This window comes from Bufo gargarizans, unplaced genomic scaffold (assembly GCF_014858855.1).
Source record: "Bufo gargarizans isolate SCDJY-AF-19 unplaced genomic scaffold, ASM1485885v1 original_scaffold_1260_pilon, whole genome shotgun sequence".
Classification (NCBI taxonomy): Eukaryota; Metazoa; Chordata; class Amphibia; order Anura; family Bufonidae; genus Bufo; species Bufo gargarizans.
This window is the reverse complement of record NW_025334288.1, coordinates 55263-73862: the sequence shown is the minus strand read 5'-3', so window position 1 is coordinate 73862 and position 18600 is coordinate 55263. Positions and strand designations below refer to the sequence as shown.

The 18600-nt window shown below is 42.2% G+C and overlaps 1 protein-coding gene across 1 annotated transcript in view; it reads left to right on the top strand.

Moving 5' to 3' along the window:
• NME9 (NME/NM23 family member 9) overlaps window positions 1-17872 on the top strand; it is a 37560-nt gene extending 19688 nt beyond the window's left edge. Inside the window, exons 10-17 of the mRNA XM_044273875.1 lie at window positions 598-794; window positions 1477-1621; window positions 1718-1825; window positions 5004-5155; window positions 6090-6234; window positions 8703-8935; window positions 9064-9123; window positions 17481-17872. Coding sequence (XP_044129810.1) covers window positions 598-794; window positions 1477-1621; window positions 1718-1825; window positions 5004-5155; window positions 6090-6234; window positions 8703-8935; window positions 9064-9123; window positions 17481-17515 — 1075 coding nt within the window. The 3' untranslated portion in view covers window positions 17516-17872. The remainder of the gene's footprint in view (window positions 1-597; window positions 795-1476; window positions 1622-1717; window positions 1826-5003; window positions 5156-6089; window positions 6235-8702; window positions 8936-9063; window positions 9124-17480) is intronic.
• The last annotated feature ends 728 nt before the right edge of the window (window positions 17873-18600 follow it).

Below are 18600 nucleotides of genomic sequence, written 5' to 3'. Positions count from 1 at the left end.
GATTGACTGGCAGCAGTGATATGCATGTAGACAGTGGGGGAGATTCATCAAAACTAGTGTAAAGGGAAACTAGTTAACTTGCCCATAGCAACCAATCAGATTATAAGGAGCTTTTAAAAAATAAAAGGTGGAATCTGATTGGTTACTAAACCCTTTTCACAGTTTTTGATAAATATCTGTTATAATGTCACACTTTTGGTCCAGCAAGGGCCAGAAGCAGAGAAGAAGGGAGCCAAATCTGTTTAAACTTGCTATTACTGTGGATATGCTGGTCGTGGTGTCAGTTATGCATTTTTGTGTCAATGGAAAACTCTTCTTGACTCATCAAATGTATTGGCATGTACTGCTCATTCAGCTTGATATTTGAGCTCTTACGATATTGTCCTCCCTTTGTATGCCAAGCTCTATTCTGAATAACACCAGACATATCATTTACACAACACACTCAATTATGTTGGATGCAAAGTACCTTCCCTGTAACACCAATTTTATTTTTTTGTATTAGCTATATGATAATGCGTACAATTTCTTTATAAGCATATTTTAAAATGAAATACTAAAACTGCATGTTTAAAAGTTAGATCTTGTTTCTTTTAGCTTGCGAGCCCAGTATGGCACCGAAGTTCTGTATAATGCAGTCCATGGAAGTAATGACGGGGATCAAGCTAGCAGGGAATTGGCTTTCTTCTTCCCAAGTTTTAAACTTCAACATCAACACACAGAGGAATCGGCCTCAAGGACTCCAGAAAGGACCTTAGCATTGATCAGACCTGAGGTCTTGAAGGACAGGAGAGGTAGGGATGTTGTTACCTTCTTAAATGCTAAATAGTAATATATTTCGAATTTACATTTAAGAGGTTGTCCAGCTGGTGTAATTTTTTGAAAGCTTTTAACAAACTGCATTATTAATAGTCCAGTGTGTGTACATGAGAAATAACAATATTTCTGGCCACTGTATCCCTTGTATATGGCACTTTTTAGCAGTTTTCCTCTCAATATCTTAGTTTGCAGTTCCTCCAGAGCTGGTGGGTGGAGAATGTTTGCCATCCACTACACACAGAAAGTAGAGGAGAATATGCTTCCTAAGCTTCTTTTACTCACTTACTATTGATTTATGTAAAGTTGTGACTCTTTAAAATAATAAAATAAGTCAAACTCACTTAACTTTCCTTGCTGCTCCTTTTATGATTCTTCCCAGGTCCCTCACTGGTCCCTGCTTCCTGGTTTCTCTCAATGCAGAAATTTGACCACTCAACCAATCACTGACTGAGGCTGTTAAATGTGGATCTTCTTAAAGCCATTTTGACCATTTTATTTTCTTTAAATGGTCACTCTGGCCCGACAACTCCTTTTTAAAATTACTTCAACTCCTAGTGACCATATAGATTATTTGTGGACCCTAAGCTACAATAAAGTCTTCTTACATCATTGTCATAAGGTTCTTGCCTCCCTGTCTTTACTATATTTTTATTTTAGACGAGGTTCTGCAAAGTATTCGAGATGCCGGTTTCTCTATAGCAATGCAAAAGGAGATAATGTTGACTGAGCAGCAAGTTGAGCAGTTCTACAAGGAGCATGCCGATCAAGAGTATTTTCCAGCCCTAAAGCAGCAAATGACAAGGTGAATTACCCATCTAGAACCAAATAGATTAATTTCTTATCTCACAAGTGCTTGTTAAAGTTATTTTAATATGTTTTTATCTTGTTATTCTGTCAGTGGCCCTGTTCTAGCCCTAGCACTGGTAAAGGACCATGCTGTCAAACACTGGAGAAACATGTTAGGCCCTGCCGACCTGAATGAAGCCTTGAACACAGCACCAGACAGGTTGGTAAAAGGGGTTTTCCAAGTCTTTAGAACTGATGACCTATCCTCAGAATAGGTTATCAGTATCTGATCAGTGGGGGTCCGACACCCGGGACCCCTGCTGTTCAGCTGTTTGAGAAGGCACGGGTGCTCCTGCTTACCAAGCACTGCGCCATACATAGTATAGTGGCTGTGCTTGGTATTGCGATCAGCCCCATTCACCTCAATGGGGCTGACCTGCACCTAGGCCACGTGACCAATGAACGTGACGTCAAGGCCTAGGAAAAGCTTACCCAGCGGTGCTACTGTGAGTGCCAATATCTTCTCAAACAGCTGATTGGCAGGGGCCAGGTTCCGGACCCCCACCAATCAGATACTGATGACCTCTCCAGACTGAACAGAAAAATGGGAATGCAGAGGTGAACAAAACCTTAGGAAACTGTAATTTATGCAGTTTCATAATAATGGATGTTCTTATAGGTTTATTAATGATAGGTTTCATTAGAGGCTTCGTCAGGAGTCTATTTTCAGTTATTTGTGACGGGAAGAACAGTGCAGCATGCAGTGCTATGTTTCCCATCAAAATAATATACACTCCAGCAAAAGCAATATTCAGTTACCAACACTATAGAGTTTGAATGTGGTGCCTGCTCAGGTGCCGAGTTCTCGACATATCTGTCCATGATCAGAGAACTTGTGCAAGCTTAACTCCTCTGACACTGGAGTCAATAGCAGCCTTGTCATCTGAGCAGTTAGGCCCCCTTCACATGACCGCATTTTTTCTCCCCATCCAATCTGCATTTTTGCGGATTAGATGTAGACCCATTTATTTCAATAGGACCGCAGAAAATGAGAACAGCACACCGTCTACTGTCCGCATCCGTATGTCCATTCTGCAGCCCCACAAAAAATATAGAACATGTCCTATATTTGTCCATTTCGTGGACCAGAATAGGCATTGTTACAATGGGTCTGCAAAAAAAAACAACTGATGCAACACGGACTTCATCTGTATTTTTTTGCAAAATACATACGGTGGTGTGAATGCACTCTTAGCCAAAGAGATGGGCATGCTCTGATTCCCGATCAAACAGCAACACCAAGGGGTTATAAATGAGTGGGGTCCGTCAGGTGCTCTTAGTGTTAGCCATAATATAATGGGGTCTGGAACTCAATTATTTTAGTTTATCTGCTCCTCTAACAGAACAGCAAACTTGATGGAAGTGTGAACAGAGCTTTAAATGGAGTCTGTCACCTCCAAAATCAGTGTCAAAGAAAGCTCACTGTCATGTATGGTAACTATACCTTTATTGTTAAAATGTGGTCTGCTAATGCTGAGAAATAGTGATGGATGAACATCGGCCGTGACAGAACGCGAACGCAAGATCGCAATCAAATGTTCGCAAACAGGTGCCAGCCCCCATTCACTTTAATGGCAGGCGAACCTGAAAAACCTTCAGCTCATATTTGCAGTCACCAAATACTTACTAGGAGTGTACAAATAGTCCCACCACATGGACAGTGACATACCAGAGGGGGATCAATGACAAAAATTCCAACAAAAAATATGTATCTTAATCAGGGGACATTTTTATGTGACTTAAAGGGAAATTCTCTGAAATGTGCCCTATTGTAGCCTAGAATTTTTTTTATTTTAGGCCATGGGAGTACAGGCCTTAAAAATTAGGCATTCAACTGACATAAAAGAAATTCTGATTATGTGGCTTGAGGTACATTATGCGGTCAATGGATAAAAATGTTACTGTAGGCCACTGGACTACAGGCCCCAAACATTAGGCATTCACCGTACAGAAAAGATCAAGTGATTATGTGGCCGGAGGTATATTACACGGTCAATGGATATCAATTTTTCAGCAGGCCAGTGGACTACAGGCCCCAAAAATTATGCATTCAGTGTACAGAAAAGAACAAGTAGGTAGCTGAAGTAACGCAGCAAAACCTCAAACAAATGCTGGTTTATATAGAAAGTATATTATTGGTATATATAACACCCCTGCTTCAATCAGTTTTTTGGGGGGACAACTGGTAAACTACACCAGGAGAAATTATTCATTCCAATAGCGTTTGGCACTCTGTGTGGCTGCAATATCGCAGCAGAAACGCACACAACTGCTGCACAATACAATTGCACTATAATATACTTTCTGTTAGAAAGTATATTATAGATATATAACACCCCTCAGTATGTCACACCTATCGATAGCTCATCTATACCAGTCCTTAAAATGACTTTTGTGGCTCTATTAGCTAGCGTTTGGTGTCCCTAAGAGTCTGTCCCTGCTCCACACAGCAACCTCTCCCTACACTGGCAAAAGACTGAATGTAAAATAGCGGCCAGATCAGGTTTATTTATAAGGTAGGGGGTATGTCCATGTGCTGAAACGTCTCAATTGGCTGTCCTGTCCCACCTGATGGATGTGTCATGGGTCAAAGTTCTTCACAATGTAAAAAAATATTGCGCCGGCGGACATCTCCGTATGTTCGGCGAACCGCAAACAAGCAAAGGTCGCCGCAAAATGACCGCAAGGCCATCTCTACTGAGAAATGTTTATTTTTATTTTTATGCAAGTAAGTATTTGGTGCACTGCGGGTGGGGGGCACGCCGTTTGGTTCACCTGATGGGTACCAGTTCTGAATCTCACAAACTATCATTCAGAGAAGAGGGTCAGGCACTGGGTCATGGTACACCAAACATAGTGGTCCTGTCTGCAGTATCATATGTTCTAGAAGGATGAGCTTAGTATATGCCAAACAATTCTATAATAAACTCATTCATTTCTACACAAGTTTTCTCATGAATGGTGAATAAGTCCATCAGAAAAAGTTTTGGCTGTGATTTTTGACTTCCTATACCACACAGCCTGGAGCCCTTTCTGCCTTTCTGGGCTGGCCTTAGCAGGGGAAACAGTCGTGGTGCAATTTAGGTGTCCTATAGAAATTAGACAACCACAAACCTGGGATATTCCAGATATATACAAATATGCATATTGTTATTTTATATTTTTACCCTACTATTAAAAGTCCATCCAAGCTACGTAACCGTAAAATGTATTTTGACAAACCTAAAACTGTGATACTGCAGCTTTTCTTAACATTGTAATCAGTTCATTTCAGAACTGTGGGAGCTTTGTGCCTTGCTTACAGACTAATGCTACTTCATTTACGTATGGCCTTACAGCTTGCGGGCTCGGTTTACTCCCAAAGAAACTACAATTAACCAACTGCATGGAAGTTCAAGCACCGATGAGGCAGAAAATGAACTCAACTTCTTTTTCCCTGTAGAGCAAACCTTAGCAACTATTAAACCAGATGCATTGGAAGAACATAGAGGTAAGAAGCAGAAATTTGTAATTCTAGAAATGTCACCTGTCAGTAGATTATTAGTATTATTCCCGTTCGTGACCAGACACATTTTTGGCCTTTTTAATACATGCGGCCTCAAAAGCAATAACCTTTTTCTGTTCGATTTGTTCAGTCTTTTTCAGTGATACATGATGCTTCATCTTTATGTAATTTTTATTTTAGTCTTTTTCGTTTGTATTTTGCAGACCTGGCAAAATGTAAAATATTAAAATATATAAAATGCAATTTTTAAATTGTGTTTCCCTTTGCTATTATAGTCATTTTTATATAGAGGATATGCAATTTATGGTCTATGGGGGCAGGGCTATTAGCTTTGTTGTGCCCCTGTGGTGAGTGTTGTTCTTTTTTGTTTTATTGTTTGCTTTTTTATTTTACACATAATAGACCTTTGGGGACATTCTTACAATTGAATTTTTTTTGCAGATTTCCGAAACTATTAGCCCCATTTACAGGTGGAATACAGTTTTCAAAGCCTCAATGCCTCATTCACACAACCGTATGTGTTTTTCAGTCCACAAACTGTAGATCCGCAAAGCATGGATACTGGCCGTGTGCATGCCACCATTTTGTTTTTCCCTTTTATAGAAATGTCCAATGCGGTTCGATGCAGAACATCTGACTGACAATTCTGGCAGGCTGCTCCTCTGCCGGATGGTTTTAACACTAGAGTGAAACTAGTCTAACTATGGCAAATTATTTTGCGCTATATAGCAATATTTATTTTGGATTGCCCATTTTAGAAGGAAGAGCTCCTAGGTCCTTTGCCACTCCCTAGCTATTCATTGATTGGGGAAGAACACAAAAACTCAATGGATCTGATCTGAGCCTATGGATTTATAGTGACAGCTACCAACTAACCTTTTAGTAGTATTAGTCATTTTCTGCCATTATATTTCTGCAGATGAAATCATGGAAAGGATTCAAGGTGCTGGTTTTAATATCTCTCAAATAAAGGAGACTCAATTAAGCCAAGAGATGGCTGAAGAATTTTACAAAGAACACAAGGGAAAGCCCTTTTTTGATCAGCTTGTTAACTATATGTGCAGGTGGGTTCAACATGGACATTGTACAGGCCATTGTTCACAAGGTGGTGGGTGGAGATATTATTGCACTCTTTATGTGTCCTCTCCTGGTTCAGCTGATCATTGCAAGAGCAGCTTTGTAAACTCTTTGCGATAAGGCTACGACCACACGGCACGGTTGCGACGCGGCCGTACAGGCCACAGGGGGCTCCAGTTAGACTAATGAAGACAGAACTGTCCAGTGTGTGCACTGTTAATGGCCACACAGTATTAATGGTGCCTCACGGCCATCAACAGTGCTGATCCACCGGACAGTGCAGTCTTCATTAGTTTAATTAGACCCTGCTGCGGCCGCCTGGCACTCGAACTCAGAGCGGCCATTTCACAACCGTGACACAACCACGCCAGGGGCATCCAGTGCATGAAAAAAAGTAGCAATGCATGTTGGCCATTCAAATGAATGTCTAAGGCTACTTTCACACTTGCGGCAGGACGGATCCGACAGGATGTTCACCATGTCGGATCCGTCCTGCGGCTATTTCACCGTGCCGCCGGACCGCCGCTCCGTCCCCATTGACTATAATGGGGACGGGGGCGGAGCTCCGGCGCAGCACGGCGATGCACAGCGAAAGCCGCCGGACTAAAAAGCCTGACATGCAGTCATTTTAGTCGCTGTGCACAGCCGTGCTGCGCCGGAGCTCCGCCCCCGTCCCCATTATAGTCAATGGGGACGAAGCGGTGGTCCGGCAGCACGGCGAAATAGCCACAGGATGGATCCGACATGGTGAACAGCCTGTCGGATCCGTCCTGCCGCAAGTGTGAAAGTAGCCTCACCTTGTAATTTATACAGGTCCTTCTAAAAAAATTAGCATATTGTGATAAAGTTCATTATTTTCTGTAATGTACTGATAAACATTAGACTTTCATATATTTTAGATTCATTACACACCAACTGAAGTAGTTCAAGCCTTTTATTGTTTTAATATTGATGATTTTGGCATACAGCTCATGAAAACCCAAAATTCCTATCTAAAAAAATTAGCATATTTCATCCGACCAATAAAAGAAAAGTGTTTTTAATACAAAAAAAAGTCAACCTTCAAATAATTATGTTCAGTTATGCACTCAATACTTGGTCGGGAATCCTTTTGCAGAAATGACTGCTTCAATGCGGCGTGGCATGGAGGCAATCAGCCTGTGGCACTGCTGAGGTGTTATGGAGGCCCAGGATGCTTCGATAGCGGCCTTAAGCTCATCCAGAGTGTTGGGTCTTGCGTCTCTCAACTTTCTCTTCCCCATATCCCACAGATTCTCTATGGGGTTCAGGTCAGGAGAGTTGGCAGGCCAATTGAGCACAGTAATACCATGGTCAGTAAACCATTTACCAGTGGTTTTGTGAGCAGGTGCCAGGTCGTGCTGAAAAATGAAATCTTCATCTCCATAAAGCTTTTCAGCAGATGGAAGCATGAAGTGCTCCAAAATCTCCTGATAGCTAGCTGCATTGACCCTGCCCTTGATAAAACACAGTGGACCAACACCAGCAGCTGACATGGCACCCCAGACCATCAGTGACTGTGGGTACTTGACACTGGACTTCAGGCATTTTGGCATTTCCCTCTCCCCAGTCTTCCTCCAGACTCCAAATTTGCTTTCATCCGAAAAAAGTACTTTGGACCACTGAGCAACAGTCCAGTGCTGCTTCTCTGTAGCCCAGGTCAGGCACTTCTGCCGCTGTTTCTGGTTCAAAAGTGGCTTGACCTGGGGAATGCGGCACCTGTAGCCCATTTCCTGCACACGCCTGTACACGGGGGCTCTGGATGTTTATACTCCAGACTCAGTCCACTGCTTCCGCAGGTCCCCCAAGGTCTGGAATCGGTCCTTCTCCACAATCTTCCTCAGGGTCCGGTCACCTCTTCTCGTTGTGCAGCGTTTTCTGCCACACTTTTTCCTTCCCACAGACTTCCCACTGAGGTGCCTTGATACAGCACTCTGGGAACAGCCTATTCGTTCAGAAATTTCTTTCTGTGTCTTACCCTCTTGCTTGAGGGTGTCAATGATGGCCTTCTGGACAGCAGTCAGGTCGGCAGTCTTACCCATGATTGCGGTTTTGAGTAATGAACCAGGCTGGGAGTTTTTAAAAGCCTCAGGAATCTTTTGCAGGTGTTTAGAGTTAATTAGTTGATTCAGATGATTAGGTTAATAGCTCGTTTAGAGAACCTTTTCATGATATGCTAATTTTTTTAGATAGGAATTTTGGGTTTTCATGAGCTGTATGCCAAAATCATCAATATTAAAACAATAAAAGGCTTGAACTACTTCAGTTGGTGTGTAATGAATCTAAAATATATGAAAGTCTAATGTTTATCAGTACATTACAGAAAATAATGAACTTTATCACAATATGCTAATTTTTGAGAAGGACCTGTATGCAGGCAGTTATATAAGCCTACTGTTTTTCCATTTTTTATCTCTGTCATTGTGTTTGCTTTCAGAGGTCCTTGCTTAATGATGATTCTCAGTAAAGAGAACGCAGTGCAAGAGTGGCGGTCACTAATGGGGCCTACAGACCCAACTGAAGCACAGATATCTTCTCCCGAGTCCTTGAGAAGCTTGTTTGCAAAGAGTGTGCTGCAGAATGCAGTCCACGGTTCCTCAAACTTAAATCAAGCCATGGAAAAAATGAAGTTCATATTTGGTGATATTGACGAGGAGAGAGAAAATAATGGTAAAGCGGAAAATAAACTGTCACATCATTTTCTTCCCAATCTGACAGCTGTACTAGCCACAGCATAAACTAAGAATTCTAACTCATAAACTGTACATTGTTTCTCTCTATGGAAACCTCATTTTTAGATGATGCTACAAATGATGTCAAGCAAAGTGAGGAGAACAGTGAAAACACGGCACCAGAAGGTAACAGCATAGAGAAATTAAGATGTACTATGCGCATAACCACTTCTGGGTGGAGGGTATCTGTTGATATGGTTAGGTGCATGACCGTGAGTGAATATGTTTTTGGTGGTTGAATTCTTAGATTTGTCAGTATAAAGGCTCATGCACACCACCGTAAGTGTTTTGCTTTTCACGAATCGCAGATCCGCAAAACACGGATCCCGGCCGAATGCATGCCACCATTTATAATTTTTAACTTCCTTGGAAATGTCCTATCCTTGTCTGTGAAATGGACAAAAATAAGACATGTTCTATGTTTTTTGCTGGGCCACTTTTGCTGTCCCATTGAAATGAATGTGGCCACATCCAATCTGCAAAAAATGCGAATTGGATGCAGACCAAACATATGGCCGTGTGCATGAGCCCTAATGCATTTCTCTGCTAATTGTATAACCTGTTTAAATAGAGTGTTACAAAGTAGGAAAATGTTTGGAATCTACAGATTCCTCTCTATAGATATATACCGTACATTGTAAGGTTGTGTTTCTATATTTTATTTTTTAAATAGTTTTATTGTCCAAAAGAAATTGCACAGAACCATCCATTATAGGAGAACAGTTAGGCCTCTCTCACACTACCATTTTTTTTTAAAGTTTTGCGGGCCGTCTTTTGCATTCCGTATACGGTCCGAATACGGAACCGTTCATTTCAATGGGTCCGCAAAAAAATGTACTCCGTATGCATTCCGTTTCCGTGTTACCGTATCTCCATTCCATGCAAAGATAGAACATGTTCTATATTTGGTCGCAAATCACGTTCCGTGGCTCCATTAAAGGGACACTGACAGCCCCAATTAGCATATTTAGGTATATATACGTGAGTACAGGTCTTATAAAGTCTATTAAAATGATCTAAGTATCCCCCCTGTCCACCTTATAAGTACCAAAATATAAAGTTATATAACCTGCTTGTCCGGTCACCAATCTGCCCAAGGGGCGGCGTTTCATCACAAAATGCGCCCAGCCAGCCGCTCCTAACTGCCGTTCTGAAGCCCCGCCCAGCTCATCAATATTCACTTAGCTGGGCGGTGGCTACAACTCTCCGGACTCAAGTGCCGCAGCCTCTGCTTTATGCGCATGCGCCGGGCACTTGAGTCGGGAGAGTTGTAGCCGCCTCCCAGCTAAGTGAATATTGATGAGCTGGGCGGGGCTTCAGAACGGCAGTTAGGAGCGGCTGGCTTTGGAATGCATACGGAAATGCATCCGTATGTCTTCTGTATCTGTTCCGTTTTTTGCGGAACCATCTATTGAAAATGTTAAGCCCAGCCCAATTTGTTCTATGTAATTACTGTATACTGTATATGCCATACGGAAAAACGGCCCGCAAAACTGAAAAAACAAACAAAACGGTAGTGTGAAAGAGGCCATAGCCATACAGTAGTGTGAAAGAGGCCTTAAAGGGTTTTTGTTATGAGAAATAACGTTATGTAGCTGACTGACACGAGCGATGTGCTAATGTCAGCAGTACATAACAGTATGCTTTATAACTCCCTGCCTTGGGTGCAGGCGCAGTAAGGAAGACGGCAGCAGGAGCGCGCCCTTCACTCACTGCGCCTGTGCTGAATACTAAACGAGACGGCGCAGGGCGGGATTTACAGTACACAGAGGAGAACTCGAAAGTAAATCAACTGGACCTGGGTGTGTCAAATGGTGCATAGACTGAGCCTCTAGGTGCTGAAGCAATGCCCTAATAGCACCTAGAGGCTCATTAGTATATTTTTTAAGTCTTTATTTTAAGAGAATGGCGGCAGGCAGGGAGTTATATAGCATACTGTTATCTACTGCTCACATTAGCACATCGCTAATGTCAGTCAGCTGCATAATGATTTTTCTTATGACAGAAACCCTTTAAAATAATGGTCAAATAATGAAAATGAATGCCACCTACACTGAGCAATAATATAAACGCAACACTTTCGGTTTTGCTCCCATTTTGCATGAGCTGAACTCAAAGATCTAAAACATTTTCTACATACACAAAAAAAACATTAGGCTCGTTCACACGAACATTTTTTGAGTTCCGTATACGGGCTGTTCTTTTGCGTTCCGTATACGGTCCGTATACGGAACCATTCATTTCAATGGTTCCGCCAGAAAACTGAATGTACTCCGTATGCATTCAGTTTCTGTATTTCTGTTTTTCCGTTGAAAGATAGAACATGTCCTATTATTGCCCGCAAATCACGTTCCGTGGCTCCATTCAAGTCAATGAGTTCGCAAAAAAAACGGAACACATACGGAAATGCATCCATATGTATGCATATATGAAAAAATAAATGGTAGTGTGAAAGAGGCCTAAATCTGTGTTAGTGAGCACTTCTCCTTTGTCGAGATAATCCATCCCACCTCACAGGTGTGGCATATTAAGGTGCTCATTAGACAGCATGAATATTGCATGGGTGTGCCTTAGACTTCCCACAATAAAAGCCCACTCTGAAATGTGCAGTTTGATCACACAGCACAATGCCACAGATGTCTCAATGTTTGAGGGAGTGTGCAATTGGCATGCTGACTGCAGGAATGTCTACCAGAGCTGTTGCCTGTGCAATGAATGTTCATTTCTCTACAATAAGCCGTCTCCAAAAGCGTTTCAGAGAATTTGGCAGTACATCCAACCGGCCTCACAACAGCAGACCACGTGTAACCACACCAGCCCAGGACCTTCACATCCAGCATGTTCACCTCCATGATCGTCTGAGACCAGCCACCCAGACAGCTGCAGCAACAATTGTTTTGCATAACCAAAGAATTTCTGCACAAACTGTCAGAAACCGTCTCAGGGAAGCTCATCTGCATGCTCGTCCTCCTCTTCGGGGTCCAGACCTGACTGCAGTTCGTTGTCGTAACCGACTTGAGTGGACAAATGCTCACATTCGTTGGCAAGGATCTGTCAAGTTGGAGAGGCGTTCTGTTCACGGATGAGTCCCGGTTTTCACTGTTCAGGGCAGATGGCAAACAGCGTGTATGGCGTCGTTTGGGTGAGAGGTTTGCTGACGTCAACATTGTGGACCGAGTGGCCCATGGTGGCCGTGGGGTTATGGTATGGGCAGGCGTATGTTATGGACAACGAACACAAGTGCATTTTATTGATGGCATTTTGTAAGGCAAAACTGTGCACATTTCAGAGTGGCCTTTTATTGTGGGTAGTCTAAGGCAGTGTTTCCCAACCAGTGTGCCTCCAGCTGTTGCAAAACTACAACTCCCAGCATGCCAGCACAACCAAAGACTGTCCGGGCATGCTGGGAGTTGTAGTTTTGCAACAGCTGGAGGCACACTGGTTGGGAAACACTGGTCTAAGGCACACCTATGCAATATTCATGGTGTCTAATCAGCACCGATTTAGACAGATTTGTGAACAATATTTGAGAGTAATGGGTCTTTTGTGTATGTAGAAATTGTTTCAGATCTTTGAGTTCAGCTCATGCAAAATGGGAGCAAAACCAAAAGAGTTGAGTTTATATTTTGCTCAGTGTATTAAAAAAGACAGAATTTTACTGGACAAGAAAGCTCATCATGCTGCACTGTTCTGTCCTGTATTTTTGACAGAATCTGTAGTGGAGGGCCCTGACAGATCATTCAGCACAGATGTGGGTCAAACCTAACATAGACTTCTGTGCATGTAATCAGTACCCCCATCAGTCAGAGCATACGGGGACTTTTTTTTTTTTTGAAAAGGAGAGAAGATGATCACTCACCCATCTAATCCCATCTGTGCTGAATTAGACTGTTTTATTGACGCCACGATGAGACATTTACCAGTGTCGGATTAGTCGCACCAAATACACAAATATCGGTAAGGGCTCACACGAACGTTTTTTTGCGTTCCATATACGGGCCGTTTTTTGCATTCTGTATACAGAACCATTCATTTCAATGGTTCCACAAAAAAAACTGAATGTACTCCGTATCAATTCCGTTTCCGTATTTCCGTTTTTCCATTCCGTTGAAAGATAGAAAAAGTCCTATTATTGCCCACAAATCACGTTCCATGGCTCCATTCAAGTCAATGGGTCTGCAAATAAAACGGAAAACATACGGAATGTACTCCGTATGTCTTCCATATCCGTTCCGTTTTTGCGGAACCATCTATTGAAAATGTTATGCCCAGCCCAATTTTTTCTATATAATTACTGTATACTGTATATGCCATACAGAAAAACAGAACGGAAAAACGGATCCGGGAAAGACGGCCCAGAAAACACTGAAAAAGACATACGGTTGTGTGAACGAGCCCTAAAGGGTACATTACAGTCCCTTTTGTCCACACCCAAACTTTAGTGTAATGTCTGCAGAAAGCTTCTTTAGCAATACCCCTTACATGTTGCGGTAATGATGATAACGGCTATCACTAGAGAGGAAGGTCTGATTTCTTACAGATGGAGAAACTTTCCATCCATCAGAACAGACATTTTCTCTCACTGAGAGAAGTGTCGCCAGAAACCATTATCATCTATTGGTTTTACAGAACAAACCAATATGATAAACCAGGGCAAATGGGGCTCCTGCAATTGGGGATGAATTTTTTTGTATTTCTGGTTCTTTGCATCTCCTTAAAGGGATTCTGTCACCTCCCCTCAGCCAAAAAACGATTTAAAAGCAGCCATGCAGCACAGCTTACCTGGATTAAGCTGTGCTGTTTAATCTTGAAATCCGTCCAGCAGTTACTTTAAAAAACGACTTTGATCAATAAGGAAATGCGTCCTGAAGGTGCCCAGAGGGGCGTTTTTTTCTTCCTAGTGAGCCCAGTACCGCCCCTCTTTCAGTGCCCAGCCCGCCTTCCTTGTATTTTCTAACTGCCGCCCCCAGCCTGCCACAGCCTCTCCTGCCTCTCCTCCCCCTCCCTCACGCCGAACGAAGTCTCGCACAGGCGCAGTACCCACTGAGGGCTGCGCCTGTGCGATCATCAGGAGACTGAGGGCGGCAGCTTCATCTTCGTCACTGGGCATGCGCCGAGCCCAGTGACGTCCGATGCTCTCTCTTCCCTGCTGACTGAGGGAAAGAGCTAATATCGGACGTCACTGGGCTCGGCGCATGCCCAGTGACGAAGATGAAGCTGCCGCCCTCAGTCTCCTGCTGATCGCACAGGCGCAGCCCTCAGTGGGTACTGCGCCTGTGCGAGACTTCGTTCGGCGTGAGGGAGGGGGAGGAGAGGCAGGAGAGGCTGTGGCAGGCTGGGGGCGGCAGTTAGAAAATACAAGGAAGGCGGGCTGGGCACTGTAAGAGGGGCGGTACTGGGCTCACTAGGAAGAAAAAAACGCCCCTCTGGGCACCTTCAGGACGCATTTCCTTATTGATCAAAGTAGTTTTTTAAAGTAACTGCTGGACGGATTTCAAGATTAAACAGCACAGCTTAATCCAGGTAAGCTGTGCTGCATGGCTGCTTTTAAATCGTTTTTTGGCTGAGGGGAGGTGACAGAATCCCTTTAAGAGCTCATTCATTACACTGGTCACACATGAGGCCGGGGCAGTATTTTGTATTTAAACGACAGGCAAAAGACCCAAATATTATCAAACCATTGGTATCAAATAACACCCCATGTTAAGGCATGCCCCCAAAACCTCAACTTATTTTTTGTTGGGAAAGGTGGCAACCCTAACTGTATATGAATTACAACTGTGAAAGTGTGCAAGTGAAAGGTATCATTACTTTCCGCTGAGTCTAGCTCTAAAAGGCATTGTGCCTGGTTTAATGCTTTATTTACATATATATTGTTTGGTCAATGATTTCCAACATTAATTGTGAGCCAAAACCAGGAGTAGAGGCTACACAGATATCTATAACTACAGTTTATGAAGCAATTATCTGAAGCCCAGACCTAGTTTTTCCAACCAGCAGCAAGGAGTTCACTCTCTGGTGCCCATTGACTCCACAGTGCTGAAGCACTCATCATCAGCTATTGAGATGATACTTGACCCAGGGAAGTTGAGGTTTTAAGGTGTATACCAGTCCCTTTCTCTGTAGGCCTTAATATGGATAAATTTATACTTCTGCTTCTGTATGTTCCACCCAGTTTTGCACAGTTGGCCATTGCAAAGGTGGAGCTGATCAGTTGATGAATGAGCCAACGCTCATTGATTGAAAGCATTGACTTTGATATAGACACCAAAATCATCATTCCTGGGCTGCAGATTGTTAGCTATCAGTTGCCACATGTACAGTTGTGTTCAAAATAAGACATCACTAACTAAGTCAGACATCACTAACCTGATAAATCACAGTTTTTGGTAGAAATGATATTCTACATGGCAAATAATTTACTAGCAGGTGTAGTAGAGTAATAGAAACCCAACAGTCATACCATGCATGCTGCTGATTCTCTGTAATTCAATCACTTTTTGAAAGGGGCATGTTCAAAATAATAGCAGTGTGGCGTTCAGTGAGTGAGGTCATTCATTCTTTGAAAAACAGGTGGCAATTATTGCCCTTATTTAAGGAAGGAAGGGAGCAAATGTTGTACATGCTGGTTACAGTGCATTTCTCTCTGTGCATTTCTCTCTGTGCTGCCCGCAAAAGATGCGGGCAGCACTCCATGTGCTGTCCGCATCCGTTGCTCCGTTACGTGGTCCGGATTTTTTTTTTTTTAACATGTCTTATTCTTGTCCGCACTTTGCGGACAAGAATAGGCAGTTATATTAAAGGCTGTCCGTGCCGTTCCGCAAATTGCGGAACGCACACGGACGCCATCCGTGTTTTGCGGATCCGCGGTTTGCGGACCGCAAAACACACAACAGTCGTGTGCATGAGGCCTTATTCTGAGGAGAATGGGTCATTCCAGACATTGTTCAGAAGAACAACGTACCTTGATTAAAAAGTTGATTGGAGAGGGGAAAACATATAAAGAAGTGCAGAAAATGATAAGCTGCTCAGCTATAATGATCGCAAATGCTTTAAAATGACAACCAAAACCTGAAAGACATGGAAGAAAGTGAAAAACTACTTTTCGAATGGATAGAAGAATAGCCAAAATGGCAATCAGCTCCAGGAAAAGCAAAAAACGTCTAAAGTTACCTGTGAGTACTGTTACAATTAGACAACGCCTATGTGAAGCCAAGCTATCTGCAAGAAGCCCCCGCAAAGTCCCACTGTTGAAAAAAATACATGTGCTGAAGAGGTTACAATTTGCCAAAGAGCACATTGACTGGCCTAAAGAGAAATGGCGCAACATTTTGTGGAGTGATGAAAGTAAGATTGTTCTTTTTGGGTCTAGTGGCCGGAGACAGTTTGTCAGATGACCCCCTAAACACTGAATTCAAGCCACAGTACACTGTGAAGACAGTGAAGCATGGTGGCGCAAGCATCATGATATGGGGATGTTTCTCATACTAAGGTGCCTATTTATCGCATACCAGGGATCATGGATCCATTTGAATACATCACTTGAAGAGGTCATGCTGCCTTATACTGAAGAGGAAATGCCCTTGAAATGGGTGTTCCAACAAGACAATGACCCCAAACACACCAGTAAACGTGCAACATCTTAATTCCAGACCAACAAGATTGACGTTATGAAGTGGTCAGCCCAATCTCCGGATCTTAATCCAATAGAAAACGTGTGGGGTGACATAAATGCAGTTTCTGAGGCAAAAACAAGAAATGGTGAAGAAATGTGGAATGTAGTCTAATCATCCTGGGCTGGAATACCTGCCAGAAGTTGGTTGACTCCATGTAACACAGATGTATATCAGTTCTCGGAAACAGTGGTTATACAACTAAATATTAGTTAAGTGATTCAAAGGAAAGCAAAATATTCAAACATTTTTCAGTTTATATAGCAAATGTTTGAGTTTGTAAAAAAGAATACAAACACTGGTGTCTGAGTTCTTCTCCAAGAGTTTATTATAGATTTGTGAGACAACTCCTCTTTTGCTTACATTTTGATTCCATATCTTGTCATACCAGGTGGGATTATAGTTACTCGGGGTAGTACTCAAATACTGCACACAGAATTTGTTCAGTTGGGAATAATGAGACTGCTATTTTTTTTTTAACAGTCTCATATTTACTTTTCTTCAATTTTTTTAGAGGAACAACACAAATTTGATATATTTTTCTTCATGTTTTGATTAAGAATAGAAGGTGTAGTGTTCCCAATGCATTTGTGTATGGAAATAAAAGCTATTAGAAGGATTCTGAGCTTTAGTCACTTTTTTAAACACACTGCTATTATTTTGAACACAACTGTACCTAATGAGTCTGAACAGTCAATTGAAATAAATTTCAGTCTCGGTGCAGTCGAAAGCAATGAATTTGTATTACTTAGTGTGCCAATATTTGCAGATTTTAGGTGCTAATTACAAATGTATTTATTTTATTTACAGAAAGTGAAGCAGAACCTCCTGAAGAAAACAGCTAATTAACAGCCAGTTCACTTCCATTGCGGTGGATATTAATTAATGAAAAATTATTGAAATAAAAGGAAACAAAATACAGTATAATAAAGAGCTGCTCGTTGTTACCTTGAAATGGACACAAAATAGGCTGAAAGACATGCAGTATTTTCTTAGGCTTCTTTCACCTTTGCCGATCTGGAAAGCTGTTCCTGAACAGGCCTTTGGCCGTGTGAAACAACTCTACTCTGATATATTTTTTATAGTGCTACTGATTTTATCGACAGCCATAGTCAAAGGAATTCATTACATTGTATGCAATCTTGTGGACTGGAACTGTCACTTGAAAGTTAAAGGGGTGTCCAGTGAGAAAGAAAAGTAATTTTGCAGATGGTAGCTATTATCAGTATATACATTTTACTAAAGCACCTTTTAATAAATGTTTCCATGAAATTCATGACTTCTTGCCCCTTCTTCCTTAATTAGAAGTGTTGTAGTTCTAGATAGGAAACAGGCCCCACCTTCCTTCAAGACATCAGATCAGTGGACTAAAGGGGTTTGCTGCTCTTCCATACTGCATTCTAAGCTGCACCCCATCAGACCTGCCCCCTCAGCATCATCATCCTCTTTGGATTTGTACTGCCCTCCTATATGTGACTGTCAATTGCTGTATAAGGTGATTGCGCTGCCACAGTGGACAAATTGCATCAAATTACATCAAGAGACTTCAACAGTCTTTTTAGATGCAATCAAACACCAGAGTATCCTACAGGGATAGCTTTTTCCAAAACGATCCTTCTGTGGAAGTTAGAGGTTTGCGCACAGAGTGAAGTATCATGAAGATTGCGATCATTAAAAAGATTTATTATACTCATAAAGGAAGTTTGACATCAAGCGTAAAATAAATGCATTCAGCCGCATAAAATCTGCACGACCTAGGTTTCGCCTTTTGCTTCTCCCCTGAAAAGGCAAAAGGCGAAACCTAGGTCGGGCAGATTTTTTTTTGTATAATTGTCTTTTTATTGAAAAAAGGTACATTAATAAAAGCATACATGTACAATTTCTCATATGACCGTAAGACAATTAGACATTCCAAATGAGAAAGCAACAA